Source organism: Hipposideros armiger, unplaced genomic scaffold, assembly GCF_001890085.2.
Source record: "Hipposideros armiger isolate ML-2016 unplaced genomic scaffold, ASM189008v1 scaffold_275, whole genome shotgun sequence".
In the NCBI taxonomy this organism is placed as follows: domain Eukaryota; kingdom Metazoa; phylum Chordata; class Mammalia; order Chiroptera; family Hipposideridae; genus Hipposideros; species Hipposideros armiger.
In genome coordinates this window covers 506424-533762 of record NW_017731625.1, presented here as the reverse complement: position 1 = coordinate 533762, position 27339 = coordinate 506424, and the positions used below count along the sequence as shown (strand labels likewise).

Here is a 27339-nt window from a genome sequence, read left to right as displayed (position 1 = left end):
TCTCTTGGCATTTAAAGGCCACAAATAATATTATTTTACAATTAGAGCGATTTGACCTACCTTTCTATTCGATGTGGCTTTTTAGAGTGCCACGTCAACCATCGCGCTTACTTAACTGTCTTTGATCACGCAAACCCCTCAAATGTTGACTAATTTAACTGCCCAAAGCGCACCCTCGCAGCCGCGGAGGATTGTGGGGGACAATATGCAAAAGAGCCAGACCACACAGTCCCGCCCCCAGGCGCCGCCAGGCTAGGGCCGGAAGCGGCTGCGGCAAGGCCGCCGGCATCCCAGCGTTCCCCACCAGCGGTGGGGTACCGCTCTTGCCGGCGCGGCGACTCGCTGGCGTCAGCAGGGCTGCGGAGGCGGAAGATGGCGGCGGTGGCCTGGCAGCCGTGAGGAGCGCGGCGGCGGCGAGGACGGCTGATGGCGGCCGGGAGGCTCCCTTGGGGACCCGCGGGCCGTTAGAGCGCGACGCTGGGCGGCATGTCGGAGCACGCAGCGCCTGGAGCCCCTGGGCCCGGGCCCAACGGCGGTGGCGGCGGCCCGGCCCCCGCGCGCGGGCCCCGCACCCCGAACCTCAACCCCAACCCGCTCATCAACGTGCGCGACCGGCTCTTCCACGCTCTCTTCTTCAAGATGGCTGTGACCTACTCGCGGCTTTTCCCGCCCGCCTTCCGCCGTCTCTTCGAGTTCTTTGTGTTGCTCAAGGTGACCGCGGCTACGACCCCTGACCCTTGACCCCAGCGGCCGGACCCTCCCCTCAGGCTTGCGACCTGTGACCCCGATCCTGCCTAGGACAGCGAAACCCTCCTATCCAGAGGTCTAGATCCGGCCCCTTTCCTGGGGGATCCTCATTTTAAGCGTGCCACCCCAGTCCCTGATCCCCTATCTGAGACTTCACCCTGGGAAGGCCCAGTCTCACTCCGTGGGTGGCCCCTTATCCTGACTCCAGGAACTCACTCTCAACCCTCTCCAGGCTGCACCCTACGTCTGGTGACCCATCCCTGTGAGGTCTGGAGCCTGGTCCTGACTTGTCAGGGACTTCCTCCCAGTCCTATGTCCCCTGACCATGCTGCCTGGGATCCTCACCCTGGGAGGACCCCCCCACACACGTCCCTTGCCTGTCCTCGCCCAGATTGCCAATCCTGGGCTTCCCCATTCCAGGCCCACCCTGACTTCCTCAGGATACACCCTAGAGCCACCCACCTGCACTGGAAGTACCACTTCCCCTTCCACCTCTTCCTTTTGCTCCCCTTTTTTTCAGTACTCTCTCCCTCCTTGGGACCTCCCACCAGTCCCCACCGCACCTCTCCCTTCTCTGAACCTCACAGGGATATGTGACCTAGCTAAGGTCCACTTGCCAGGGTTAGTAGCAAAGTCACAGCTAGTGCTGCTACTCTAGAACCTCCCTTGGGTGGCACAGAGGTTTCAGCTATGAGTGTGGCTTAGTAAGCACCTGTGTTAGCCTGGGCCCTTCCAAGAAGGGGCCTCACTCAAGTGTGGGTCCAGACAAGGAGCTGGCCAGACGAACGCCAGGGTTCTGGGTTCCTGAGCAGAAGGGTGGCCCCAGTTGCTAACTGCAACTTCTGAGGAAAGGGAGAAACAACCCTTTAGTTTACCGTCAGAGTTCCGCCACGGAGGGGCTGGGGGTGCTGATACTGCCAAGTGAGCTTCAGGTCCCTGTCTGCAGAAAGGGGGCTGATGCTGGCAGTGGAGGTGCTTGCGTTGTCAGCCAGCCCCAGGGCCTGGAGAGCTGGGCTGAGGGCTAAGGAGAAGGGGGTTGCAGGGTCAGCCGTCTGACTGCTTCTTATCACCTCTGTGGGTCTCTGACCCCTCCCCGGACTTCACAACTCCCACCACCAACTTGGTCCCCAGACACCATGTTGGGGAGAAGGGCTGGGGTGCAGACTGGCCTGTGGGAGGCTCGTCTGGCCACACTGCTTCCTCCAGTCCCCTCCTCCCCTGGCAGAGACCCCAGCTGTATTCTTGTCTCTGCATCTGTCTGCTGAGACCTGAATGCCTGGGTGCCTGGGGGCTACAATGTTTATCTGCTGATATCTCAGTGATGCCCTAATCTCTGTCCCCCTGCTGCACTGGCTGCAAGTGAAGGAAACAGTTCACGTTTGCCCAAGAGGGATCTTGGACCTCATGAAACTGGGGAGCCAAAAGTGGGATCCTATAGCTTTAGGCATGGCTGGATCCAGGCATGCAACAGTGCTCTTGGAGGTGGGGCCTCTCCCCATCCCTCTCTGGTCACAGCCACTTTGGCTGGGCCAACTCGTTAGTGGGTGCCTTACTGACTTGGCCTTTGTTCACGCTGCAGAACATACTCCAAAGGGTGACCATGGCTGGCGTTAGTACCACCCTTCGAGGCTCATGGAAGGGAGGGGGTTCTGGTGGCCCTGCTAGTGGCTGTATGGCCATAGGTGGTTCACCACACCCCTGGGCATCAATGTCCCCATCTTAGGGCAGGGAGGGGCTTTGTGCTCTGGTCTCTCTGTGATCCAACTGGACCATATAGTCAGCAAGTCCTGGAGAATGGGAATTTGGTGTGGGAGCATGTGGGAGTACTTGGAGGCTGTGCTGGTGCAGCTGAGGGTTCATTCCAGTCTGGCTGAGCAGCCACTGGGGTTGCCAGCTCCCTGACACCCATCTTTCCTGGGGAGGCAGGCGCTACATTGGGCCAGCTGGTGCCACATTGGGCCACCCTTTTCCCCAAGGGTGGGGCAGTGGATGGGATGCACAGGGGTGATGCCCTGGACTCGGCCTCTTGTCTGGGAGGGTGACACTCAGCCACCTGGGGCCCCATGAGAAGTAAGACCATCAGGTAGTAAGGTAGGCTCTTGAGGAAGGTGTCCCTAAGTAGAACCATGTGGAGGGCCCTTTAGACATACTTTTAGTCAGGTGGAAGGTGCTGTTGGTGACAGGGCAGAATTTCTGCTCAGTACTTCTAACATCAAGATACTGGTTCTCCGTGGGGGCCATCCTGGGCACTGTGGGGTGCTGAGCAGCATCCCTGGCCCCACCTCCCTGGATGCCAGGAGCACACCCAGTGTGACAACCACAGATGTCCCCAGCCCATGGACAGAACCACCTATCCCAAATTTACCAATGTGGGAACTGGGCTTCAGAGAGGCACAATGAGCTGTCCCAGCCCACTAGGGTTGGCTGTGTCCTTGCAGTTGCAGCTGGCCCTGCCAGTGGGGAGGGGTACAGGGGTCATCTGGCGGGCAAGGGAGGCTGTTTTTATTATTTTTTTTTATTGGGGAATTGGGGGGATGGGAACAGTGCTGGGGAACTGGGGGAAGGGGAACATACAAGTTGCTGTCATTTTTGTTCTTCAATCTAGTTGTGGAGGATGTTGCTTCACTGGCCCAAGTTGGCACCGTCATTGCGCTCTTCCCTGGTGAGGCAGATCAGTCGCCGGCTTCTGGACGGCCGCTCACTGCGGCTGCTGGCCGCTCACGCTGGCTGCTGGCTACACATGGTAGCCCATGGCAACCCACTGCCAAAGGGGCTGCAGCCGGTGCTGGCGCCGGCGACTCACGGCAGCCCAGCTCCAGGTTGAGCTGTTGTTCAGCATCTTAGCTGTGGAGGGCAGTGTCGCTGGCCCTCATATGTGGGATCCGAACCAGGGCCCTCTGGCATCCCAAGCGAGTTCTTAAGCATCGCGCCACTTGGCCGGCCCCAAGAGAGGCTGTTTTTAGCTGGTGAGGTCAGGGGCGCTCTGAGAACAAGGCAGAGCATAAGGTAGCTGGGCAGCAGCGGGTAGCCCAGGGGTGGCAGCACCTGGGCTGCGCCTCCCAGGATGCGAGCAGTTGTTTGATGGTGCCATGGTCTCTGCCCGGTCCCCTGTCAGGTGGCCTCTCCTAGGGTGGGGGGCAGGGTTCATTCTGGCTCACCCAGGGCAGGGTGGTCAGGGCCTTAGACCAGTGACACCCTCAGGTCCCAGGTTGTTGGGAGGGGCCAGTATGGGCTCAGGGCTTAGGGACGTCAGCGCCCTGGGGTCCTCTTTCCCCATAAAGCTCAGACCTTGCTGACCGCCCCCACCCCCAGGCCCTGTTCGTGCTCTTCGTGCTGGCCTATATCCATATTGTCTTCTCCCGCTCGCCCATCAACTGCCTGGAGCACGTGCGTGACCAGTGGCCACGTGAGGGCGTCCTGCGTGTGGAGGTACAGCCGAACTCCAGCCGCGCACCCGTCTTCCTGCAGTTCTGTGCTGGTGGCCGCAGCAGCTTCCCCAGCCTCACTGCAGCGCCCAGTGGCCTGGAGCTGGAGGAGGAGGATGAGGAAGAGGTGGAGCTGACCATGGAGATGTTTGGGAATCACTCCATCCAGGTGAGCTGCCATAAGTAGGAGGGTGTTGTTGCTGGGAAAGTTAGGGACCTCAGCCAACTCTGCGGCTCCTGTTGAGGTGGGACTGGGCATTGTGCCAGGCAGACTGTCACCTGAAAGCGAGTGGCCTCGTTCTGGGGGTGCTGAGGAGGTCCTGGGAAGCTCTGGGCTGAGACCTCTGGTGGCCCCAGGTGGTGCAGCTGCCCAAGGGTGGGTGTGTGTGGCCCACAGCCTATAGGGAGAAACATGCTCATACAATCAGAGGCAGGGGTCCCGTGGGCGAGGGGTTGGTGCAGGTGGACTGTTGTGTAGACCTTGCCAGGCAGCCCAGTCCCATTGATCCTTTTCCTCCCAGACCCAAGGCCCTGCCCCCAGCTTCAGCATGTAGACCCTCACTTGGAGACCACCAGGAGCTTGGTGTTGGGTGAGGGTCTTTGGCAGGACACCGGTCAGAGGTCCTCCAACCCTAGATGTGGAGGACATTTCAGCAGAGGCTGGGGGGTTACAGTGGCCAGGGGCGGAGTGCATCTCCTTCCAGGTAGCAGGAGAGGGGCCTCCAGGCCAGACCCCCTGGTGCTGTGGGCCCACAGATGCTCTGCTTCCTGCTGCCCTACAGTTTGAGTTGGACATCGAGCCCAAGGTGTTCAAGCCGCCTGGTGCTCCCGAGGCCCTGAATGACAGCCAGGAGTTCCCCTTTCCTGAGACATCCTCAAAAGGTACATGCCGCCGAGGTGTCAGATGAAGTCAACTGGGGGGTCATGCCCCTGGCTGGAGGAGCCGAGCAGCGCTGGCCGGGGAGAATGGCCACTCCAAGCCTCTATTTCCCCATCTGTCAGCAGCATGTGAGGCCGAGGGAGATGCTTCCCCCCCGCCCCGGGACCCTCTTCTGTGAATGCGGGAGGAGGGCTTGGCCAGGGCTCCACTGGCTGACTGGTGGTGCCCACCCGCAGTGTGGCCTCAGGACGAGTACATCGTGGAGTACTCGCTGGAGTATGGCTTCCTGCGCCTGTCGCAGGCCACACGGCAGCGGCTCAGCATCCCAGTCATGGTGGTCACCCTGGGTGAGTGCCCCTGGTAGAAGGCCTGGGTGGGGCTGACCCCGAAGCATGTGAAACCCAAGTCTGGGAGCCATCCCTGCTTCATCAGCAGGAAGCTGTCCCCAGGCTCTGTCCTTTGGGGCCTTATGGTCACAGCACTGTTCGGGTGGGGTGGGTAGGCTGGTGGGGGCCTTAACCAGGCACACCCCATCACATGCATTCCACCTACAGACCCCACACGGGACCAGTGCTTCGGAGACCGCTTCAGTCGCCTGTTGCTAGCTGAGTTCCTGGGCTACGATGACATCCTCATGTCCAGTGTGAAGGGCCTGGCTGAAAATGAGGAGAACAAGGGTGTGACTGGGACCAGGATGGGGTGGGGGGGCCCGGTGGACAGGCAACTGTGCTCACGGCTCCCCTGCACAGGCTTCCTGCGGAACGTGGTGTCCGGTGAGCACTACCGCTTCGTGAGCATGTGGATGGCCCGCACATCCTACCTGGCTGCCTTTGTCATCATGGTCATTTTTGTGAGTGCCACAGGGCCGGGCTGGGCTGGGCAGAGGGTGTGGGGCATTGGGTGGGCAGCTCTCGCCGGTCTCACGCTGCCTCACTTGCAGACCCTGAGTGTGTCCATGCTGCTCCGCTACTCCCACCACCAGATCTTTGTCTTCATTGGTGAGTCTCCCCAGCAGCCTGCGGGTGGGGCCAGCCCTGCCCCCAGGGGCGCCTCACGCGGTCTGCCCGCCCGCCGTCCTCTGCCCGCAGTGGACCTGCTGCAGATGCTGGAGATGAACATGGCCATCGCCTTCCCTGCGGCACCCCTGCTGACCGTCATCCTGGCCCTCGTGGGTGAGAACCCCGCCTGTCCTCCTGCCTCCCTGCCCTACCCCCACACCCACTGTCCCGCCAGGGTCCCAACCGCTAGCTTCCCACAGGGATGGAAGCCATCATGTCAGAGTTCTTCAACGACACCACCACTGCCTTCTACATCATCCTTATCGTGTGGCTGGCTGACCAGTACGACGCTATCTGCTGCCACACCAACACCAGCAAGAGACATTGGCTGCGGTGAGTGCCACAGGGGTCCAGGTGGGGCAGGGTGGGGTGTGGGCGGGCAGTGCCTCATTCTGTCCCCTGCAGGTTCTTCTACCTGTACCACTTCGCCTTCTATGCCTACCACTACCGCTTCAATGGTCAGTACAGCAGCCTGGCCCTGGTCACTTCCTGGCTCTTCATCCAGGTGAGGGGCCCTGCCTGCCCCAGGGTGTGGCCTCGGGAGGCCTGCCACTGGGCAGGGCTTGACCTGCATCCACCCTGCCCCCCCAGCATTCCATGATCTACTTCTTCCACCACTATGAGCTGCCAGCCATCCTGCAGCAGATACGAATCCAGGAGATGCTGCTGCAGACACCACCGCTGGGTCCTGGCACCCCTACGGCACTGCCGGACGACCTCAACAACAACGGGGGCACCCCAGCTACCGCCCCTGACCCTGCCGGCCAGCCCCCTGCCCTGGGCCCTGGCTCGCCAGGGGTTGGTGGTGTCCCTGGGTCCATGGCCGAGGCACCCAGCTCTCTTGTGGCTGCAGCAGCCTCAGTGGCCGCAGCAGCCAGTGGAGACCTGGGCTGGATGGCGGAGACAGCTGCCATCATCACAGACGCCTCCTTCTTGTCCGGCCTGAGCACCTCCCTCCTGGAGCGGCGGGCAGCCGGCCCCCTGAACCCAGGCGGGGGGCTCCCTCGGGGCCCCCAGGCACCCCAGGACAGTGCCCTCCCAAACGATTCCTCAGCACTTGACACAGCGCCTCTGGCTGCTGGGGTTAGTGGGCCCAGCCCTGAGTCCATGGCCCCAGCAGACTCGCCCTCGGAGGCTGGCTCCTGAATCCTGAGCAGCTGAGTGCCTCAGTTCCTGGCTGTCCAGGCTGGCTGGGGCCCTCGGGGGTCAGGGAGGCAGTCACTGGTGTCTCCAGGACTGCCCAGCTTGCACTGTGGTGTTGGGGTCCATCTGGTTTGCCCAGGGGTGGGCTCCTCTCCTTGGGCTTGGGGCCTGCCTGCAGCCTATCCCTGCCACATTTGTGGTAGGCCCCCTCAGCCAGCAAATTGAGGCAGGTTGATTAGCCAGGGCAGGAGGTGGGGGTGGGGACTCCATGGAAGGTTCTGGAAGGGGTTGGTGAAAGGTCTAGAACGAGGTGTACCTGAGGGCAGAGCCTGGCAGGTCTTTGAGCCAGGTGAACACGGATGGGGATTGGCTGCCTGGCTGGTGCTTGTGCCCAGTGCCTTTTCCATGGCCCTTGCCCGTGCGCGTGTGTCTGCGCGTGCGCAAGACAGGGCTGGGGTCCAGGGAGGGCAGGGCTGGTGTCTCAGGCACAGGGATGCCAACGCTGAAGGCAGTAGCGGGGTGCTAGGGTCCAGCTGTGCTGGGGCGGGAGAGCAGCCAAACCAAGTGACTCGGTGAGGACTGCGGAGGGCTCATTCTGTTTTGTTTAATTGCAGTGTACGAAATTGTGTTTGTATATAGAATAAACATGACAGCGCCCTGCCAGCGTTTGCGCGTGCGCCCAAGGCTGGGGCTGTTTGCGCAGGCTCCGGGTGTGTGTGTGTGTGTGTGTGTGTGTGTGTGTGTGTGGGAGGGGCGGGTTGGGGGCATCACCACCTCCTACCCGCGCGCAACAGGTGGAGGCGTCACGGGGCGGTCCCAGGCGTTTCCGCGTAGGCCTGGAGCAAGCGAAGCGGCCGGTTGCAGGCGCCGCCCGGGAGCTGAGCCAGGAGCTCCCTGCGCCGTAGCAGCGCCTGGCGGAGTCGCGTCTGCGCGCCCGCAATGTGCCGTTCCAGCTCCTCCAGCTCGCCGGGCCGCGGGGCGCCCGTGGGCAGCGCGGCGGATGGCCAGCCATTGGAGCAGAGCCAAACGGGGCCCTCGGGCGGCCTGGCTCCACCCGCATCCATGTCCGCGGCGGGTGAAGCAGCGACGATGGCTGGCTCCAGCAGGAAGCGCACGCGACGCTGCTTCCCTACGACCCGGCGCACCCGTGTCCAGCCGCCCGGGTCCGCGGGGGCGGCTATCATGTCCTGCTGCTGCTTCTCCGGACCTCTGGGGACGGACGATAGATGGGGCTGGACAAGTGTTCCCCGAGGAACAGGGGCAGCCGCGCCCTACCCATGGCCCCGCTGTGCCCTCTGGGGTGGAGGTTTCTGAAGAGGCCCCAGGCGGTGGGAGACATGGACCGAGCAGTCTGGCCTTGGGGGAGGTAGGGATAGGTGTAAAGTGGCCGGCCTGGGAGGGGTGGGTAGCGACTCCGGAGCCTCTTACCTCCGTTCCGGCTCCTCCGGCCCGTCAGGCGGCTCTAAGTTGAGGGCGCGGTGTATTCTCTGCGAGCCAGACAGAGGCTGGGTCAGGTCGGGTCGGAGGGCTGCCTATGCCTACCCGCCCTGTGCCGGCCCCTCACCTGGCTCGTGTGCAGCCAGTACTGCAGCCTGTTGCCTCTTCGGATGCGTGGCAGCGCCAGGCGGTAGAAGACGTGCTCGCCCAGCAAACTGAGCAGGGCGCTGCCCAGGCCCAGGCAGAGCAGCACAAAAAGACCCGAGAAATGGTAGATGCCCATCTGGAGGGTCTGTGGTGGGCAGAACACAGGCATGAACCCTTCACGACCAGGACAGACCCTTGAGGAGCCCTGGCCTGGGAAGGAGAGGGTGGGCCAGAGACAGGGGCCTGGGGCTGTGCAGCTGGATTGGAAGGCTAGGGCTTCATGTTATGGAACAAGGTTTCATGGAGGAGAGGGCACTGGAGCTGGGGTTTTGTAGGATGAATAGGAATGCACAAAGGCAAATACACATCTCAGGAATAAGCAGGGGGTTGGCCACCTCAGTCAAGGCCCATGCAGGCTCAGGGCCCCCACACCTACTCCCACCCTGTGTCCCGGGCCCTGTCCCACCTCTGTGAAGGCGAACACCCGCTTCCCACAAGGCACCATCTTGTACCACTTGTCATGCAGCAGATCGATGAAACCGGACGACTTGTACCGGCTGATGAACTCAGACAGGTTGGAGGTGAGTGGTGAATTCTGTGGGAGCCCAATGCCATAGCCTGGAGGAGGCCGGGGGTCTGGTTGGGACCAGCCAGATGCAGTCCCTGGGGAACTGTGCCCATCTTGAGTCATTCATTAGTGGCTCTCCGCTGCCCCAGGATCACTGGGACCAGGAGACCCCTCACCTTCGATGGCGAAGGGTTTGCCCACGGTCAACAGTTTGCAGTCGGTGTCAATGGAGACCTCGTAGTCCAGAAGCGACTTGTCCATGATGAAGGCGTTGAGTTTCGGAGGGTCGCTCCTGCAGGGTTAGCGGAGGGGGTAAGTAGCCGCCTGGGGTTGGGGGCCCGCCCCGGCGCCCCGCCTCCCGCCAGTCTCACGTGAGCATGGCGACGCCGTGGGGTGTGGTGGGCGCGCTGTGGCGCCGCATGTGCGTGTGCATCTCGGGGAAGCTCTTTTTGATGTAGGCCTCCGCACTGCTCTCCCACACGGTGCCAAAGCGGAAGCCCTGGGATGGGTGGTGCAACTGCGGGCCAGCGACTGGTCAGCGCCAGGCCGCCCCTGCGCCCCCACCCAACTCTGCTCTGCCCCCCCAGCCCGAGCCCAGGACGCTTAACCAGCGTCTCTACTCCACAGGTCTGACGTAGGACCCGGTCATTCTCTGTGAGTGGGCCGCCTGGGCACTTATGAGTGTAGAGCATGGGCATCCCTGGCGATGCCAGGAGCACCCCCAATGTGACAACCACAAATGTCTCCAGACGTGGCCCATGTCCCCTGGGGGCACATTACCCAGTTGAAACCCACTGTTCTAAGAACCCAAACGTCTATCTTCACCCACGCCTGGCTCTGAACTGCAGACCTCTGCCTCCCACCACCTCCACAGCTCCCTTTGGGGTCCCACGGGAGCCCCAAGCTCACCACATCCAAAACCCCCTCCCCACCTGCCTCCTAGGTCTTCCCACCCCAGCCAGGGCAAATCGTTCTTCCTCCTCTCTCCCTCATCTCCAGATCCCACCCTGCAAATCGTGTAGGCTCTGCTCACCTTCAGAACACCCAGAACCAGGCACTTCCAACCCCTCCTCATTGCCCCCGCCCCCAAGGCCAGCGCAGTTCCTTCCCCCTGGTCTCCACAGGGGCCCAGGATCTGTGCAGACTCCTACTCAATGAGTGTGCAACTGCTCCCATGGTGCTATAGCACCACCAAAAGCCACACGAGCTAGACTGAGTCTTTAGAGCAGTGCCTTTTAGAACTTTCCAATGATGAAAACATTCTGTACCTGTGCTGTTTCTGTGGCTGTTGAGCACTTGCATTTAACTAACTTGATTTTTAAATTAGCCATACCTGTTGAGTGGCTAGCACATCCAACTGCTGCATCTAGGTTTTATTATGGGTTTACAGAGAGCATGGGGGTTGGGAAGCAACAGAACAGGCTAAACACCCCTCAGGGGACGCAATCAGCCAGATTCAAATAGTGGGAGACACTATGGGGCAGAACAACAATGGGGAGAAAAGATGGAGAGGGAACCCAGAGATGAGAGGTATCTGCCATCTACAATATCTGGGCGTTTAGGGTCCAGATTAAAAAACTGTGGTGGTGGTAGGGAGATAACTGGGAAAGTGGGCTCCTGATGTCTGTCAAAGTTCCCGAGTATATATGATGAAATGATGGGCTGGGGTTTGTTTCACAATAACCCTGCAGCTGGGGCTGTGGTGGGTGGAAGGGGCCAGGACTTGATTTGGGGGTGGGTCAATGGGTTCACTCATGGCATTCTTTGCTCGGTACTCAGACTCAATTTTTTTTTTTCATTAAAAAAGATGTGGACTGAGGTACACCCCTGCCCTCCAGGCCTCCCAGTGCAAATTGTGTCTCAGGGGGCACTGCTTTAGAGGCTCTGCATGACCTGCCCCTTTGTCTGTCACCTCCTTTGCTCACTTTGTTCCAGCCACAGGGGCTTCCTCACTATTCCTCCAACACGCTAGGCACAGGCACAGTCCTGCCCCAAGGCCTTTCTTTAGATAGACTGTGCCCTTGCTTCTCTGATGTGTGCATAAAAGTCCCTCAAATGTCACCCCCTCCTGGAGGAATTCCTAACCCCTATTTTAGGAAATGTCCCTTCCAGCAGTCTTACGTTCCCACTCTGCCTTACTTTTGTCCCTGTGTGTTATCACCTGTCTCACACACCAGCTGTTTTGCTTGAGTCTTGTCATGTCCAATTCCCAGGAATGGGGATCTTCAAGTTTTGTTCCAACTGGGTCCCCAGTGCCTGGCACACCCTAGGTGCTCAATAAACGTTTGTTGGAATGGATGGCCGCATGCGGCTGGATTTTGGACCCAGCAGTGGGTGAGTGGACTGGCCCAACAGTGGGTGTGGGCGACCTCCCACCTCTGTCCCCTGCCCCCGTAGCTGCCCACCTTGGGATCGTGGATCCCTGATAGCTCCTCGAAATTCTTGTCCCCCACCATGACGGCGGCCAAGTTGGCCGTGTAGCTGGACAGCACGAGCAGGCAGAAGATGGCCCACAGGTTCATGAGCAGACGCCCCGTGGGGCACTTGGGTGTCTTGCTGGACACAGTGCGTCCAAACAGGATGGCATAGCAGAGGTTGAGGGCCGAGGAGTAGGAGAAGACGGTGCCACGGTTCCGGCCGCGGGGCGTGAGGCCGTAGGGGCTGCGCCACTCGTAGAGTGTGAGGAAGAGCGCGGTGAGGTGCAGGGCGGCAAAGACGCCCAGCCACATAGACCAGTGCAGCGGCCACATGAAGGCGCCGATGGGCGACGCTGTGTCACGTGCGCGCACCATGATACCCAGGCTGGTGGAGAAGAAGGGACTGCTGAAGTCCACCACCTGCGAGCGTGCCGAGTTGATGCTGAAGCTGGTGACCGCCATGTGGGCCCTGCCGGCCAGCAGGTCGCCCACTAGGCCGGTCCAGCGGCCGTCCCGCAGGGCGCCGTACTTGCCGTCACCCACGATGTACAGCTCGAAGTTGAAGAGCATGTCCTCCGCCAGGCGCTCCAGTAGGTCTATGCAGTAGCCATAGCAACACTTGCGCAGGGCGCGGGGCACCGAGCCATTGGCCAGTGCGGCAAAGAGTGCGTCCAGGGTGGCCGAGTCGTTGGTGCCAGGGGCCAGGCACAGCTGCCCCGCTGGGCACTGCCCGTCCTCATCTGGCTCTCGAGCAAACACGAACGGGTGCTCCACCAGTGTCACCACACGCAGTTTGGGCTGGGCCTGGGCTCTCAGTGGGGGAGAGGGCCGCGCAGCGGCTCCCCCCGGCTTCAGCTCCAGCCTCCCGTCCTGCCAGCTGCCCAGCATGGCCCAGGCTGGGGTGCCCAGCGGGTCCTGACGCAGACTCCACACGCGGAAGTGCCGGGACATGTGCACCTGCGAGGAGCTGGTCACCCACACTGGCCCTGTGCGGCCCTCGAAGGATGTGTTGCCCAGGAACCTGGCAGGAGGTGGGGGACAGGCAGGTGTCAGGCAGCAGGAGCCCCCTCAGCAAAGCTCAGACCCCGCCCCCCTACTTCTCAGCACACACCAGGACCACAGTGGATGTTGTGCCCCACACACACCAGAGCCCCTTCTCAGGCTCTGCTCCAACCAAGACAGGCACAAAGCTGCCATCTTGTGAGGACCACAGTGCCTGGCACACAGCAAGTGCCCAATAATGTTGGGGGATAGAGGCAGCTCCATGTGGGGGCTGCACACGCTTCCCAAGCAGGGTCCTCTCTCACCGTGCCAAGAAGCGGCTGGAGGACTTGGGCACAGCTGGCTGCAGGTCGTTGCAGTTGACTGTGGCAGGAAGGAAGGTGCCCTCTGGCTGTACACGGGCTGCACTGCCCAGTGCCCGTGTCACCAGCTCTACCGCATCGTGGATGGCAGCCTCCAGTGGGGGTCGAGCCACCTCGCCCAGTGCAAGCAACCCAGGTGGCATGCCCTTGGTGGGCAGTGCCTCAGCAGGCAGTGGTGTGCCCAGCAGCCAGCGGGGCCCAGGGGGCACGACCTCCAGCACTTGCCAGGCTGTAGCCGCCTGGCAGCCAAGGAGCACAGCTACAGGTACTGGGCCTGAGCCCCCTACTGGCGCCCCCAGTGGGGCCAGACGGGCCTGCAACCCTGCATTGCCTGTGTCCGGCCTGCTCAAGTCCAGCACCAGCTTTGGGACCCGGCCAGCCCGGCTTGTCCAGAGGGCCACCAGGCCACCAGGGTCCCGCATGCGGCAGAGGGCCAGGCCAACGTCCTCCCAGGCATGTGCCTGCAGCACAGACACCAGCACATCAAGCAGCGTCTCTAGGGGGTTGGCCCAGTCCAGCTGTAGGTGGAACGGGTTCTGGGAAGAGGGTGGTCACAGTTAGAGCTGGTGACCTCCATGTCCCACCACACCTTTCCCACCCACATTAGTAGTTGTTCAATAAACAGACGTCACCTTGATAACTGGATCTTGCTCCTGCCTCCTCCCAACCCACTCCTGCTCTAAACCCTTTTGTGGCTCTCCACAGCCATTAGCACAAACCCCAGCCTCCCTGGTCTTACATTCAGGGCCTTTTCTTGTGTCTCTGGCCACCTTGGTAGCACTTTGAGGCTTTATGCACGTGCCATTCCCTATCTGGAATACCTTCTTCCCTCTATGCCTGCCAACTCCTACACATTCTTCAAAACCCAGCCCCACTGCCTCTCCTCTATTTAGATAACCCCATCCCCCACACAGAACTCTGGCTCCCTCTTTGGACTCTCCCAGCCTTAAGGCCCTCATTCCCCACAGTCCTGACCTCATCCAGCCCTCCCATCTAGGAGCCCCTGGAGGGCCCAGGACTGGGTCTTCCTGATCACAAACTGGCTGATGCCCTTGTGCTCAGAGCTAAGCCACAGTGCTTCCTCTTAGGACCCCTTCCCTCCTACACATCACTTCCCTGTGCCAGGCAAGCCAGGGGCTGAGGTGCCCAGTAGTACCCAGAAAGTTTTCCTGGATTTGCTCAGCCTGTGAAGGACAAGAGAACTTTGCCAGACACCTAAGGTGGGCAAGCTGTTGCCTGCATAGGGACAGGACGACTAGTGCTGGGAGACAGGCTGGACACTACTGCTCGGTTCCTGGGGGTTCAAGCTAGTCCCCACAAAAGCCCGCCAGTTCCAACTGCAGGGGCACAGTTCCTGGAGGCGAAAGCGGAGGGCGCCACAGCCCTGGATTTGGGTTTTGCATCTCTCCACCTCGAGAAGGCAGGGGGACTCCAGTAGGCTTCTCAGCACAGGGACAGCAGGGTCAATGGGACCCTGGCCTCCTCTAGGGTCAGGGACTCCCCTCCCTGAGGAGAAGGAAGGCCTGAAAGGGGTGGGTTTGGAGAGAGGGAGGGTGCTACCAGCCCCCATGTCCCCGCGTTGGGCTCCTCCCTGCTGGCCCTGGGAGGAGAGGTGTCTTTCCTTGGGTCACAACAGGGTCCCCAGGGCCCTGCCAATCATCCTTTTCCCATTTTCTATTTTCGTCCCAAATCCGGGCCTGAGGTGGGGGTGGAATCTAGAAGAGAAAATCAATTCCAAGAGTCGTAGAGGATGGAAAGCTTTGGAGTGACTGGTGACACAAGAAGGGCAACCCTGGAAGCGCGAACAAGGAGCCCCGCTTCCTCTTCCCAGCCCCGCGGTCTTGCTTGGTGGGAACCCGGAGGGGCCCTCGGATCTGGAAGGGCCCTCACAACGAGGGGAATGGGTCCTGGGGGCCAAGGGAGCAGGGGCCGCGGTGGCGAGACTCCACCACCAAGGCCCAGGGAAAGGGTATGCACGGGAGTTCCGTGTCCCCAAGGGGGCGTCCTGTGGGTTCGGCCATCCGGGGTTCCGGAACCACATGGGCCCAGGGCTCCAGGTCCCCGCGACTCATGCATCCGCCGTCCAGAAGTCCGGATCCCGAGCGCCCCAGGGACTCCGGCATCGGACCCCCACTGCCCGCGCCCCAGGAGCGTTCCGGGGCCTCCCTCATCCGCACCCCAAGTTCCCATGCTTCTTGACGCCCAGCGTCGCGCCTACCGGGGTGCCGAGGGGCGCGCGCGCCTCCCGCCGCAGCACGCTGAGCACGGGGGTCTCAGTGGCGGCTGCCAGGAAGTGCAACTGCAGTAGCTCCGGCTGTGCCTCGGGGAAGGCGAGTACGGCCACTACGCCCGGCGCCGCCAGCGTCTGGCACAGGCCGCGGGCCAGCGAGGCAGGATCGCGGGCGGGGGGCGCAGTGGCCACCAGCTCCAGGCTCAGGTTGTACGGCATCCGCGGCGCCAGAGCAGCCCGAGCCAGTGAGGCGCGGGCGCGGGCGCGGGCGCGGGGCGCGCGGGGCAGGACGACGCCCAGGCGCACGGAGCCCCCCAAACGCGCCAGGACGCCGCACGGCTGCGGGTGGCCCCCGGCGGGCCCGGGCCCCAGCGTCAGCGCCAGGCCGAACCACAGCGTTCGCACAAACTCCATCCCAAAGTTGCCAGCCGGGAGCTGCAGGACGGAACGGCTGGTACCACGCTACGGAGGCGGGATTCCCGCCGACCCAGGCCACTCCCTTCCCCGTCCCCGCAGGCTGGAGCACCCCTCCCTGCCCAATTCCGCCGACCTACTCCCGCCCTCATCGCCTCCCAACCCCACAATGACAAGGACCCACTAGGGAGCTGGACCCACTCACTACCCAGGGCCGGGAAACGGAGGTTCAGATGGCACGCAGCGGAGGGGTGGGATACAACCACGGCTCTTCCTCACTCCGTGCCAGCTAAGTTATCTCCCCATTCTACAAATGAAACCAAGATTTCACACCAGGGAGAGAATTTGGTAAAAAATTGGCCACATATACCTGTTCTACTCCAGGACATCCCCCTCCTGCCTGGGAACGTGGCCCATTGTTCAGTCAGGGACACTGCAACCCAGGAGGGGTCGGGATTTGTCTCCATGGTCACACATCCCCTCACCTCCAGGAAGAAATGCCTCCATCTGAGTGTGCTCCAACATCGTGTGCACCCTGGGGAAACCGAGGCAAGAGTATCTGATGGGACCCTAGAGGACAGATCTGCCTGCTAGCTGTGGGTAGGCAACTTGGACTAGAAAACTCTTTACCCTTCAAGACCCAGTGCCAAATGCCCCTGCTGATAAACATTCCCTGCTTGTCACCCCAAAATATGCAGAACACCCTCCCAGACACATTTAAGCTTCCCCTGACTACATTAACTCCATCTTTTTATTTGCTTTCTTATTTACTGGATAGCACCCCCCACTCAACTCTAGGAGGGCAGGGGTGGGTCTAGCTTTTTAACTGCTCTGTCTCCAGGGCTTGCGCACAGCAGGAACTCTACAATTGCTTAAGTAACTACTCAGACAAGGACACTTGATCACCCTCCACTGCTCCAGAACCTTCCGTACCTCCCTGCCGTCTGCCAATCCCCAAGCCTTCTGGTGATCTCTGGGACTCCCCACCTCAAACGACCCGGGGTCCCTGTGGCCCTGGCATGCAGCGGTGCCCAATAAACATGGCGGAATCAGGGCCAGCAGCTCCCTGCACAGAATTCTCATCACGTCCTTCCTGGGGTGGGTATGGGGGGAGGGCAGAGAAAAATGACATCTTCCAGACCCCTTTGGGGTACAGGGCAGGTGCTCAGACATGGAACATTCCAGTTCTAATGAATGCATAATCTATACTTTTTTTTCCCCACACCACATACATTCCCTTTTGGAGCCAGGAAAAAAACTCCATTAGATGAATAAAAATTCCAAGTGCCAGCCTGCATTAAGGATAGAAATTCACGATGACTGTAATGAGGGCTGGATTCCAGGTGACAAAGAGCCCACCTCATCCAGTCACCTGGCCAAGCATCCCCAAATAGGGAGAGTCCCCAAGGATCACAGATTCTGGGCCCCTCCCTGCCTGAGGTCATCATCAAGCCAAGGAGTACCCCATCTGCTCAGGTGCTGGGTGAAGTACCATTATAGTGTCCTCAGGGACCACCTGGGCCTCATCCCACCCTGGGGTACAGTCCCTCTGACAGCATGAGCCCTGAAAAAAAGGGGCCTCTCCTGGGTAGGGGATACTTCCTCACCCTCATCCAACCCCCAGCATTCAGGTGGTCTATCAACAAACGTTGACCTTCTGTGCCTGGCTTCTCACTGAGTATGCCCTCAAGGTCCATACACGTTAGAGCAGGTGTCAGAATGTCTTTCCTTTTCAAGTCCTTCTGGATGAACCACATTGTTTATCCGTCAACCCATGGGTGGACACTTGGGTTGCTCCCACATTTTGGCTGTTGTGCATACACTGCTGTGAACACGAGTGTGTAATCTTCAAGCCCCTGCTTTGTCCTTTTGGGTGTCCACCCACCCAGAAGTGGATTGCTGGGTCACAAGGCGATTGTTTCATTTTTGGAAGAACTGCCGGACTATCTTGTCACAATGGCTGCCCAAACAGCCATGCGTGAGGGTCCACTTTTCCCACCTCCTCTCACTTTTGTTTTCATTGCAGGTGTGAGGTGCCATCTCACTGTGGTTTACATAGAAATGCTGCCAGCACAAAAGAGTCAGCGTGAGGATCAGTGGCTGTCAGCATCTCCCCTCTGGCAATGACACCCAGGATTTGGGGTTAAATTGTACCAAGGAGCATGTACAATTCTTATAGACCAGATTATAAGAGCACCACTTCCTGTGTGCTACTCGTGTCACACGTCAGTTAGGCATATGCTCCCCAATGCTCCTTGCAGGCCCAGGATGGGGGACATCCCCTTTTAGAGAGAAGAAAACTGAGTCTCAGAGCCAGGCAAGGCTCGTCTGAGGCCACATGGTGATTTCAGGCAGGATGGGGATGAAGTCAGTGGGCTGAGCCCTCGCGGCCTTGTGTTGTCTGCAAGGAGTTGGCTGACCTCTGAGCCCTCCGTCGTGGCCTGCAGAAGGAGGAAGGGTGACCTTCCAGGCCCTCACTGGACAAGCAGTGGGGACAGTGTGGACATGGAAGCCATTTGCGTATTGATGCTTCCCCCACACCCTGAAGCTGTGGGATGGGCACCCCACCTTCCCTGCCCAGGGCACCCCAGCAGCTGAAGGTCCAGAGAGCTGTTCAGGGGGGCAGAAGCTCTGGCCCTGGGAATCTGTAGGGAAACAGCCACCCCCAGGGAAAGATTCAGACTAAGGGGAGGCCACCAGACAGAGGCCAGTATCAGCCCATCTCATGGCGACCTGCCGACTTGGTCTGGAACTGATGGGACCTACTCAGGCAGCAGCCCCCAGCCTAAAACTAGCCCCATATCTCCTTCCCAGCTGACAGCAGAGGGCTAGGGGCACATGTGGCTGGGCAGAGGCGCCCTCACCACGGATAGGATCCAAGTGTCAGGCCCTGGCAGATGAGGTGCCCCTTGGAGCACGACCCCATCCAGAAGCTCCCCCATATCTGGACCCTCTGCAGATCGGGCTCCAAGCACCCAGTTTTGTTGACCATCAGCCACAGGCCCCGCTCCATGTGAGAGAGAGATGTGGCCATCAGCCAGCAGGACCCTTCACTTGGCATGAACAGCACAGCCCCCAGGTACCGTCATGTCTGAGCTCCCTGTTTTGGGGGTGCCCGGAAGCAGGTACAGAGGGTGGGCCAGTGCAGTCCCGGGCATCCTGCTATAGTATGACTGGACCACTTGCTGGCAAGAACAGAGCCCCGGGAAGGATGACACAAATTAGTCTAAAAGCATGAACTCAGCGCTAGCTGCTGGCTTGAGGCTGCAGTCATTACAGCATCCACTAAATCACACAGGTTTTCTGGATCATTAAGCAGGGCTGTCAGTGGGGGTAGCTTTCTGGAAGATTCCAAGGGCAGCCTTGGGTCTATGCGTCTGGGCTAGGCTCCAGGTACTGACTGGCGGCTGGCAGTGTCCCCAGGGCAGTGGGGGTGCCTGGCCTCCTTCAGGCCCTTGACACTGACAAGAACATTGTGGTCAAGTGGACCAGGTGTGTGTCCCTCCAGGAGACTCCAGCCCTCAACTGGCCACCACCCCAGAGCCCCTGCCTGGACCCAGGTTGGGAGGGACCCTTGGTGGCCATGAGGATGGGACCAGTGTGACCACACCACTCTCCCTGAATCACTGCCACCCTTGGCTACCTCAGCCTGCAGATGAGGCAGCCTCCTGCCCTAGTCCCCTTCCATGGAGGGTGGTCTGGCCCTTGCCATGGTGCAAAGGCACTGTGAGACAGATGAGTGTCTGGAAAGTCTGAGAACCACAGCTTCTCCACATTGGATGGTTAAAAGTTGGGCTCTGACAGCCCCTGCCTCAAGGGAGCCCAGTCTGGGACCTGGGACAGCCCTTGGCATACATGGAGGCCCAAGGAGGACAGGATTTTAGGTCTTTTGTTAAAAACAGAACAAACACCAATATGACACAACAGACACCAATAATCAACACTCAGACAGAACGATCCCTCACATGGGTAGCAATCCAAACGTGAGTGGGTGGAAGGTGGGCTTCGGTGGGCGGCTGGTCTCGGGGTGGGTCCACTGGGTCAGCTGATCGGACAGATGAAATGGGACAGGCGGAATCGCAACTCAGCCCAGAGGCCCCGGGCCACGGGAGGGGGTCCCAGTACCCGCACTCACTTGGCTGGCCTGGTAATGATGCGGGTGGAAAAGTCGAACAGGTCTCGGTTGATCTTGCGCAAGTTACGCACCTCCTCCTCCAGCTCGGTCACGCGAATCCGTAGTTGGTCTTGGCCGCCCAGCACGCTCTGGGGAGGGGTAGGGACTCAGAGGAGAGGGGCCTTGGCCACCCGGACAAAGGAGGAGGTTCTCCTCCCCAATAAACAGCCCCACACCACCCCACTCCAGGATGCTGTCCATTCCAGCCCCGCCCCTTCTCCATGGCCCCATTTATCCACCCCACCCACCACTTCCAAAAACCCACCCCTCACTGCCAGCCCCGCCTACCTTCTCCATCGTGCTGCACATCACCGCATGCAGCTGGTCCAACCGCTCCAAGTAGCTAAGCTCTGAGCCCTGCAACAGAAGGGACTGTGTCAGTGACCTGGGGGCTCACCTGTGCCACACACATCACCCCAATAGGGACGCAGGTGTCACCCTGACACCCGCTCACAGACAGGAAGACTAAGGCTCTGAGAAGGGGTCACCAGGTGCCTGGCTTGGGGTGACTTCTCTGTGGAGGCCACAGCTTCAACCCCACATCCAGCAGGAAGCAGTGTGCAGTCTCCTCTGATCAGCTTCTTGCTGCAGGACTGTGTCCCACAAGGCCCAGGGGATCAGGGACACTCAAGGCCACATGGCAGGCATGGGACTGGGGTTGGGCCTCAGGGGACGTGCAGAAACCATGATCAAGAAGGCTCCATAATAAAAAAAAAAGTAAAATAAAAAGGATTTTACAATTTTTCTTCTAAAAAAAAAAAAAAAAAGGCAGCTCCAGAGGACCACCAGGTGGTTTATGTGGGCAGAGCCCAGCGAGATGAACAGAAACGCTGCTGCAGCAGGAGGTGCTGTTCTAGGGGCCTAGACAGCCCTGTGGGGCATGTGTGATTCCAGGGCATGGAAATAGGGCAGAGGTGGACAGTGCACACCTGGTGTGGCAAGGCCAGCTGAGGATAGCCAGGCGGGCCATCTGTGGAGGGGAGCCTGGTGGGGCGTGAGCGGCATCTACTGCTCTGCTGGAGAAGGCACTGGACACACAGTGCCTCTGGTCATGCTCACTTGGGAGTGCTGTGTGAGCCGCTTCCACTCTGGAAGGTTCTGGTGCTTTCTGAGGTCAGGTGGGGCCACTAGGCTGGGCTCAGCCACATGGTCAGAGGGATGTTCTCACTGAGGACGTTATGTGGAGGGCTCTCGCAGGTGCCTGAACAAAAACCCTGGCCAGGAACCAGACTCAGAGGGAAGGTAGAGCCACACTGCAAAGGACTGAGGGAGGGGCACCTGCTGTGGGACCTACCTGCTGGTGGAGGCCCAGGCGCAGGGCGAGGGCTCCACGGTGCTGCTCATCACCGTGCTCAGCGCCAAGCAGGTGCTTGTTGAAGTGCGGCAGGGGCAGGCTGGGCCTGAAGTCAGAGCTCAGCATGCTGACTGGGGCCAGCATGATGGAGGCATTGGTCACCGGGCCTGCAGGGGAGCGGTGGTCAGGCAGGCCACAGCTCCCGCCACTCCTCAGACCTCCCCAACTGTCCAGGAGCGGCCTGACCACTTTCCTCTCATTGGCCCTGCCTCCCAGCACCCGGCCCGGTGGCTAGGCTGTGGACACATGGCTTCACGACCTCTCAGTCTCCCATCCTCATTCCTGAGCCCCCGGCCTGCCCCCAGTCCCACCTTTGAAGGTCACCGTCCTGATGCACTGTTTGCTCTGGATGTCCCAGAGGCGCACAGTCTCATCATGTGATCCAGAGAGCAGCACGCTGCCGTCAGTGGACACGGACAGGCAGGTCACCTGGTTTCTGAGGACACAGGTGTGAGAAATGGGTGTTGCAAATGATGCCTCACACCACGAGTGACAGAACAGGACCCCTTTTCTGCTTCCCATCCGGTCCCCGCACCTGTGGCCTTTGAACACCTTCCCACTGTCCTGTTCCGGCTGGAAGCTTTTCTCTCTCTGCCCAGGCTGCAGAGGCCAAGGAGCCAGTGACCAGAGGGACACTGTGGCACCTCAGCCCCAGGGGACCCAGGGCACTGAGGGTGATGGGCCAGAGTGGAGCCCGCTGGGCATGAGGACCTGGATGCAAGCAGGATGGACGGTCCCAGAGCCTTTGGAGGATGGACCCAGGGTATCCCTCCACCCCCTAAGCCTCCAACCACGGGCCCAAGCACCTGCCACTCACCCAGGTGCAGAGGTCAACCTGGAAGATGGAGCCATCGCTGCCCCCGCAGAACATGTGATGCTCAGCCAGGTCCATGGTCACAGCCATGACGCTCACATCAAAGAGCACAGACAGCAGCAACTCGCCCGAGGAGATCTCCCATAGCTGGGGGTGGGCGGGTTGTGGGATGGGCACTCCATGGATACCAGGGTCCCGGCTGGGCGGGGGTGCTGGTCTGAGAGCTGGGCAGCCCTAAGTGGAAGACCCTGGACTCCATGGAATCTCGGACGGGAGCTGTCACCCAGAGGTTTCTTGGGGTTGAGAGACTTGGCCTCCCTGAGACACAGTTCAGTTCTAATGCCCAGGACCCCTTGCCACTACCTGCTTTAGCTGCTGTCAGTCCTGGGTTCTGCCCTCCACCCACAACAGACAAAGACCCAAGGGCTACATGCCCTCAAATCCCAAGGCTTAGCCAGGGAGCCACTGGGTGCAGGCAGCCAAGTGGAAATTTCTGAGCCAACACGGGCCTGGACTGTCCACCCTCTGGATGTCCTTGAGGCTGGAAGCATCAGGGGATTAAGAACTGTCTGGAGCCACCAGCCTGGGGGGAGCAGGTGATTCACTGGCTCACGTCAGCCAAGAACCTGGCAGCCACCTGGGCTCAGCTGCAGATCCACTGCGGGGGAGGGTGGTTCCTACCTTCACTGTCTGGTCCAGTGAGGCAGTGGCCACCCGGGCCAGGGGCCCCCCAAAGCCGCAGTGCAAGTCTGTGATGGGGAGGGTATGGCGGGACCAGACATGCTGGGGCACTGGGGTCCTGGAGGGGTCCACCTGAAGCACACTGTGGGAGGAGTGGACTCAGGGTGAGTGAGGGCTGCACCCCGATGTCCCCACCTGCTTCCATGCAGCCACTGGGCCCATCTTACCCAAGGAAAATTCTGAGATGGTTCCCCACGGTCCCCTAGACAAACCCATCGCCCTTGTCCTCCTCACACCAGCGTACCTGACTCGCAGCTCCCAGCCCCAGCCCCTTCCTGCCCTGGGACCTTGGCTCAACCTTCTGTAGAGCGGGCTCCCTGCCCTTTCTGCTGAGGCCTCACTGGCTGGAGGCTGCAGGCCCGGTGCTCCACAGCCGGGCGTGGACTGTGAGGGTTGGGGTGCTACCTGCATAGGCTCCACACCAGCACCAGGCAGTCCTTGCCCCCTGAGAGGAAGTAGCTGCTGTCCCCCGTGAACCGCAGGCAGGAGATGTCTTGATAATGACGGCTCAGGATGACAAGGAGGTTCCCTGTGGAGACCTGGGGAAGGGGCACACCGAATCAGGGCAGGAAATGGGCCACAGCACCTGGCTCTCCAGCTGCCAGGTCACAGGGGAGCATGAGCCTGCACGGTCCACTGCACCAAGGCTTGGTCTAACCAAGGAACCCCACCCAGCACAGGGTGAGGGTTTGTGTGACTGCTGTCCACAGGTAAGGCAGGGGCAAGTGATAAGGCTGGTGAGGAAACGGGTCCCCAGGAGCAGCTGGACCCAGGACAAGCAAGAGGGTGGCTCCCCATGGAGATTCTGTCACAGCAGGAAGTCACAGTCTTCTGGGCTGGCTGTGAGGGGCTTCAAATGCAGCCACACCACAGGAGGGACTGGGGGTGGGGGTGCTTCTTACTGTGAAACCTGGGAGAAGGGAGACCCAAGACCAGCAGGAAGTTAAGAAGTTCGGTCTACGGAAAAGGGAGGAGCCCAGAGGCAGGAAAAGGTGAGCCTATCACATGACACATGGCAAGGGCTATGGCATGGGAGTAGGATGGTACAGATGCTGTTGTGAGTTGAATTGTGTCCCCTAAATAACTATATTCATGTCCTAACTCCTGGATCCTAAGACCTTACTTGAATACAGAGGCTTTGCAGGTATAATCAGTTCAAGTGAAGTCACACAACAGTAGGGTGGCCCTAAACCCAACAACCAGTATCCGTAGAGGAGGGAAACTTGGATATAAATGCACAACTGCTTACCCCACAGCCCCCGCCCTAAGGATTTCCAGCCTTCCCCACCCACTCAGCTGGGGGAAAGGCCAACAGTGGCAGCTTATGGAAGCCAAGATGGTTGACTGAAAGCCCTGGGCCTGGGCTCCTGCCTCTGGTTAGTCACACTGGGCACCCCCTTGGGGTCACACCTCATACTGATCTGAAATTCTCCAAGAGGATGGGGGAGCCAAGGCCACACAGCAACCCCTACCTGCCTAGACATACCATAGCTGTCCCTTATCATGGAGGAGCAACCTCCTAAGATGTCCCCCATCAGGCCACGGGCCACTGGTTTCTACCATGACCCCTGCTCCAAGCTGGCAGAAACCAGGGCAAGAATTTCTACCATGATGGGGGCAACCTGTGAGGAGCAACTGTGGCCTGAGCAACTGCTTCCTAGTTTCAGAATCAGTATCAAGGTCTGAAAGTCCTAGGGCGAAATGAGGAAGCCCTTCCCATCTCTGTGGTCCTTCTATTGTCCACAGAGATTTCAATTCTCTCAGCATAACTCCGGGGAAGGCACCAAGGCTATTTTGCAGGTACAAACAAGGTCAGGCAGGAGTCACAACATGGTGACACTCACCTTCTGGCCACAAATCCTGAACTGTCTGCACAGGAGGCTCCCCTCAAACATAACTGACTATTGGTAACAACACTGTCGGTGGTCTAATAAACCAGTGGCCCAGAGGCCAAACCCCACAACCCTGGCTCTGTGCTCTCATGCTTACCTCCCACAGGTATGTGCTCTCTGCAATGCCTGCCAGCACGTAGAGGCCATTGGGCGATGTGGCCAGGCAGGTGACAGGCCCGGGGCACATGATCTTCTGCTGGAGCTGGTCCTAGAAGAACATAAGAAGCCTCTGAGGGTTAAGAGCTCACTCAAGAATTTGAGCTCTGAGCAACAGCAGTTCAATGCGTGGCCCAAGCTGAGCAGCCGCTGAGCTGCCAACAGGTGGCAGAATGGCTCAGCTTAAAAAAAAAAGAAGCCTCTGAGCTTCATGCAAAACTTGGGAGCCCTGGCCAGTGAGGCGAGTGGGAGGGGGCACCGCGGCAGCTGCTATGTCCAAGAAAGCCAGAAAGAGGGGAGGGAACAGGGATGGTTTGAGCAAATCCACAGTTCAGCAAAGAAGTGTTCATTCTAGCCAAGGCTTTGCAGGCTGGAGGTGAAGGTTTGAGGGTCCTCAGATAAAAGCAGGATGGTGCTCCATCTGGGTAGCGGGCCAGAGGGCTCCTCTGGGCATGGGGGTGGGCAAGGCCCAGAGGATCCAGGAGGGACATTGGGGCCAGAGAACCCAAAGACCAATCGGCTTGTTCCGCAATCCTGCTTTCCTAAGGTCCCACCTACGACCAGGCCTGTAAGCCTCAGTTTCCAAAACTCTATAATGGGAAAACTTCATGTATGGTGTGTGGACCACGCCAGACAAAGCCAGGGCAGAGTTTACCCCAGGAAATGTCAGCTAGCAGAAAGGGGAAGCAAGCAGCTGCAGGGGCTGCATTTTGTGCTTGCTTTAAGAGAGGAAACACTGTGGACCCTGATGAGGAAGGGTAGCATCTTTTTTTGGAGGATAAATGCAAGAGGCTCCCGGACTACCGTTTCAGGGGGTTCCCCAGGCCTCAGACCCTCACTCTCCAAGCTCACGAGACGCACGGAACCTCAACTGCAAACTCTCCTTTTAAATTTCACGCCCATTCATATACAGCTCCCCTAAGGGTCTCCCCACCTCCCCAGCACTTCCTGTGCTCCTAGACGGCTGCCTCAGAGACCCGCCCCCCACGCCACCCCTGACGCCGCGGTACTCAACTCTGCGCGTACGACTTAACGGATCCCACCCGCCCCGGGGCGCGCACCTCCCTCCACCGAAAAGCCCTCAGACCCGTGCATGCGCAGAGCCCTCTAACGGAGTTTCTCTCCCCGCCCCCAGTTCAGTGCAGCCCCCACCGACAGCAGTCTAAAGAGCCCCGCGCACCCCCCATCAGAGCCCAGGCCCGCGCCGCCGCACCTTCCGCTGCAGCTCCCAGGCGCTGATGTAGTTCTTGCCCAGCTGCGCCGCCAGCAGGTACTCGCCATTGAGCAGCGCCAGGCCGCGGGGCCCAGCTTGGCCGCCGCGGTATGTAAGCAGGTTGGCGCCCGAGTGCAGCTCCCACACAACGCAGCTCCACAGCTGGGCGGACGCGTCTGTACACACGGCCACCTCCATGGGCGCCGCCATCTTCCTCCCCCACCGTCCCGGACGTGCGTCATCATCAGCGAGACGCGGGCGACTGCACCGCGCAGGCTAGAGCGGCGCCCACGTTGCTGAGTCCCCGGCGGTTGGCCGGCCCGCGCGTGGCCCACACAGGGGAGGGGCCTGCCCTGTGACCTGGGAATATTTTTCTTCCTTCGCTGAGAATCAAGGGGCGCACCTGCGCCTGGTTAGAGATCTTGAAAGGAATCCTCTTACAAAACTGGATGGCGAAACCAAGGCCCAGGGTCTCCCGCGAGCAGTTAAGTAGCTTTAGAGCCTGGAAGTCTGGCTTGACCATTTACGCTGGGCGCTTTTGGCCAAGTGAGTCAACCTCTAGGATTTTCTTTTTTATGATGTGCAAATGATAAAGTACCGAGCTCATAGGCCTAAATGAGACAGTGTACGTAAAGTATAGAGTACGTATCTGACATACCATATTTAGCTGGCACTGAACACATAGTAATTAAATTCGTATTCACTGATCAACCGTCAGCCTCTCCTTGGACCTCTCTAACTTGGGGGCCACAAAATCCACTTTTTTATTTCAGGAATTTGGTGCAGCCCAAATAAGTAGGGGGCAACTAACCTCAGGTTACAGCTGCCGGCCCCTGGCCACATCTTAAAACAGTGTACTTTAAAATGTGGAATTAGGGCTGGCCGAGTGGCGCGATGGTTAAGAGCTGGCTTGGGACCCCAGAGGGCTCCAGTTCTATCCCACATATGAGGGCCAGTGACACTGCCCTCCACAGCTAAGATGCTGAACAACAGCTCAACCTGGAGCTGGGCTGCCCTGAGTCCCCGGCTAAGGCGTAGGCTGCAGCCTCTGCTGCAGTGGGTTGCCATGGGCTACCGTGAGCCGCCAGCAACCGCAGTGAGCAGCCGTCCAGAAGCCAGCGACTGATCTGCCTCGCCTGGGAAGAGCGCAATGATGGTGCCAACT

The 27339-nt window shown here is 59.8% G+C and overlaps 3 protein-coding genes across 9 annotated transcripts; 1 reads left to right on the top strand and 2 right to left on the bottom strand.

Annotated features, from left to right (window-relative positions):
* The first annotated feature begins 353 nt into the window (after positions 1 to 353).
* Positions 354 to 7958, top strand: TMEM259 (transmembrane protein 259). Of its 3 annotated transcripts, none has more exons than XM_019657412.1 (11): positions 354 to 711; positions 4060 to 4341; positions 4955 to 5054; positions 5289 to 5399; positions 5607 to 5729; positions 5802 to 5902; positions 5993 to 6050; positions 6144 to 6224; positions 6311 to 6443; positions 6516 to 6615; positions 6702 to 7958. In XM_019657412.1, exons 1-11 carry the CDS (start codon positions 487 to 489, stop codon positions 7254 to 7256), a joined length of 1869 nt encoding a protein of 622 aa, XP_019512957.1. In that variant the 5' UTR covers positions 354 to 486; the 3' UTR covers positions 7257 to 7958. The 3 variants fall into 3 exon arrangements, with proteins under 3 accessions (XP_019512957.1, XP_019512954.1, XP_019512956.1); XM_019657411.1 differs by having other exon boundaries at positions 356 to 711; positions 6141 to 6224; positions 6702 to 7256; XM_019657409.1 differs by having other exon boundaries at positions 5993 to 6224.
* On the bottom strand, positions 7523 to 16847 carry GRIN3B (glutamate ionotropic receptor NMDA type subunit 3B). Of its 3 annotated transcripts, XM_019657406.1 has the most exons (11): positions 16764 to 16847; positions 16316 to 16365; positions 15405 to 16137; positions 13130 to 13722; positions 11811 to 12843; positions 9777 to 9922; positions 9582 to 9697; positions 9304 to 9455; positions 8818 to 8982; positions 8682 to 8740; positions 7523 to 8462 (listed from the first exon to the last, which is right to left on the bottom strand). In XM_019657406.1, exons 3-11 carry the CDS (start codon positions 15828 to 15830, stop codon positions 8057 to 8059), a joined length of 3096 nt encoding a protein of 1031 aa, XP_019512951.1. In that variant the 5' UTR covers positions 15831 to 16137; positions 16316 to 16365; positions 16764 to 16847; the 3' UTR covers positions 7523 to 8056. The 3 variants fall into 3 exon arrangements, with proteins under 3 accessions (XP_019512951.1, XP_019512952.1, XP_019512953.1); XM_019657407.1 differs by having other exon boundaries at positions 16039 to 16365; XM_019657408.1 differs by lacking the exon at positions 15405 to 16137 and having other exon boundaries at positions 16201 to 16365.
* On the bottom strand, positions 16564 to 26403 carry WDR18 (WD repeat domain 18). Of its 3 annotated transcripts, none has more exons than XM_019657413.1 (11): positions 26175 to 26384; positions 24903 to 25013; positions 23319 to 23452; positions 22854 to 22995; positions 22176 to 22319; positions 21894 to 21958; positions 21670 to 21794; positions 21299 to 21465; positions 20293 to 20361; positions 19966 to 20093; positions 16564 to 18271 (listed from the first exon to the last, which is right to left on the bottom strand). In XM_019657413.1, the coding sequence occupies exons 1-11, from the start codon at positions 26382 to 26384 to the stop codon at positions 18199 to 18201; spliced, it is 1368 nt and encodes a 455-aa protein (XP_019512958.1). In that variant the 3' UTR covers positions 16564 to 18198. The 3 variants fall into 3 exon arrangements, with proteins under 3 accessions (XP_019512958.1, XP_019512959.1, XP_019512960.1); XM_019657414.1 differs by lacking the exon at positions 16564 to 18271 and adding an exon at positions 19747 to 19875; XM_019657415.1 differs by lacking the exon at positions 16564 to 18271 and having other exon boundaries at positions 19882 to 20093; positions 26175 to 26403.
* Between the last annotated feature and the right edge of the window lie 936 nt (positions 26404 to 27339).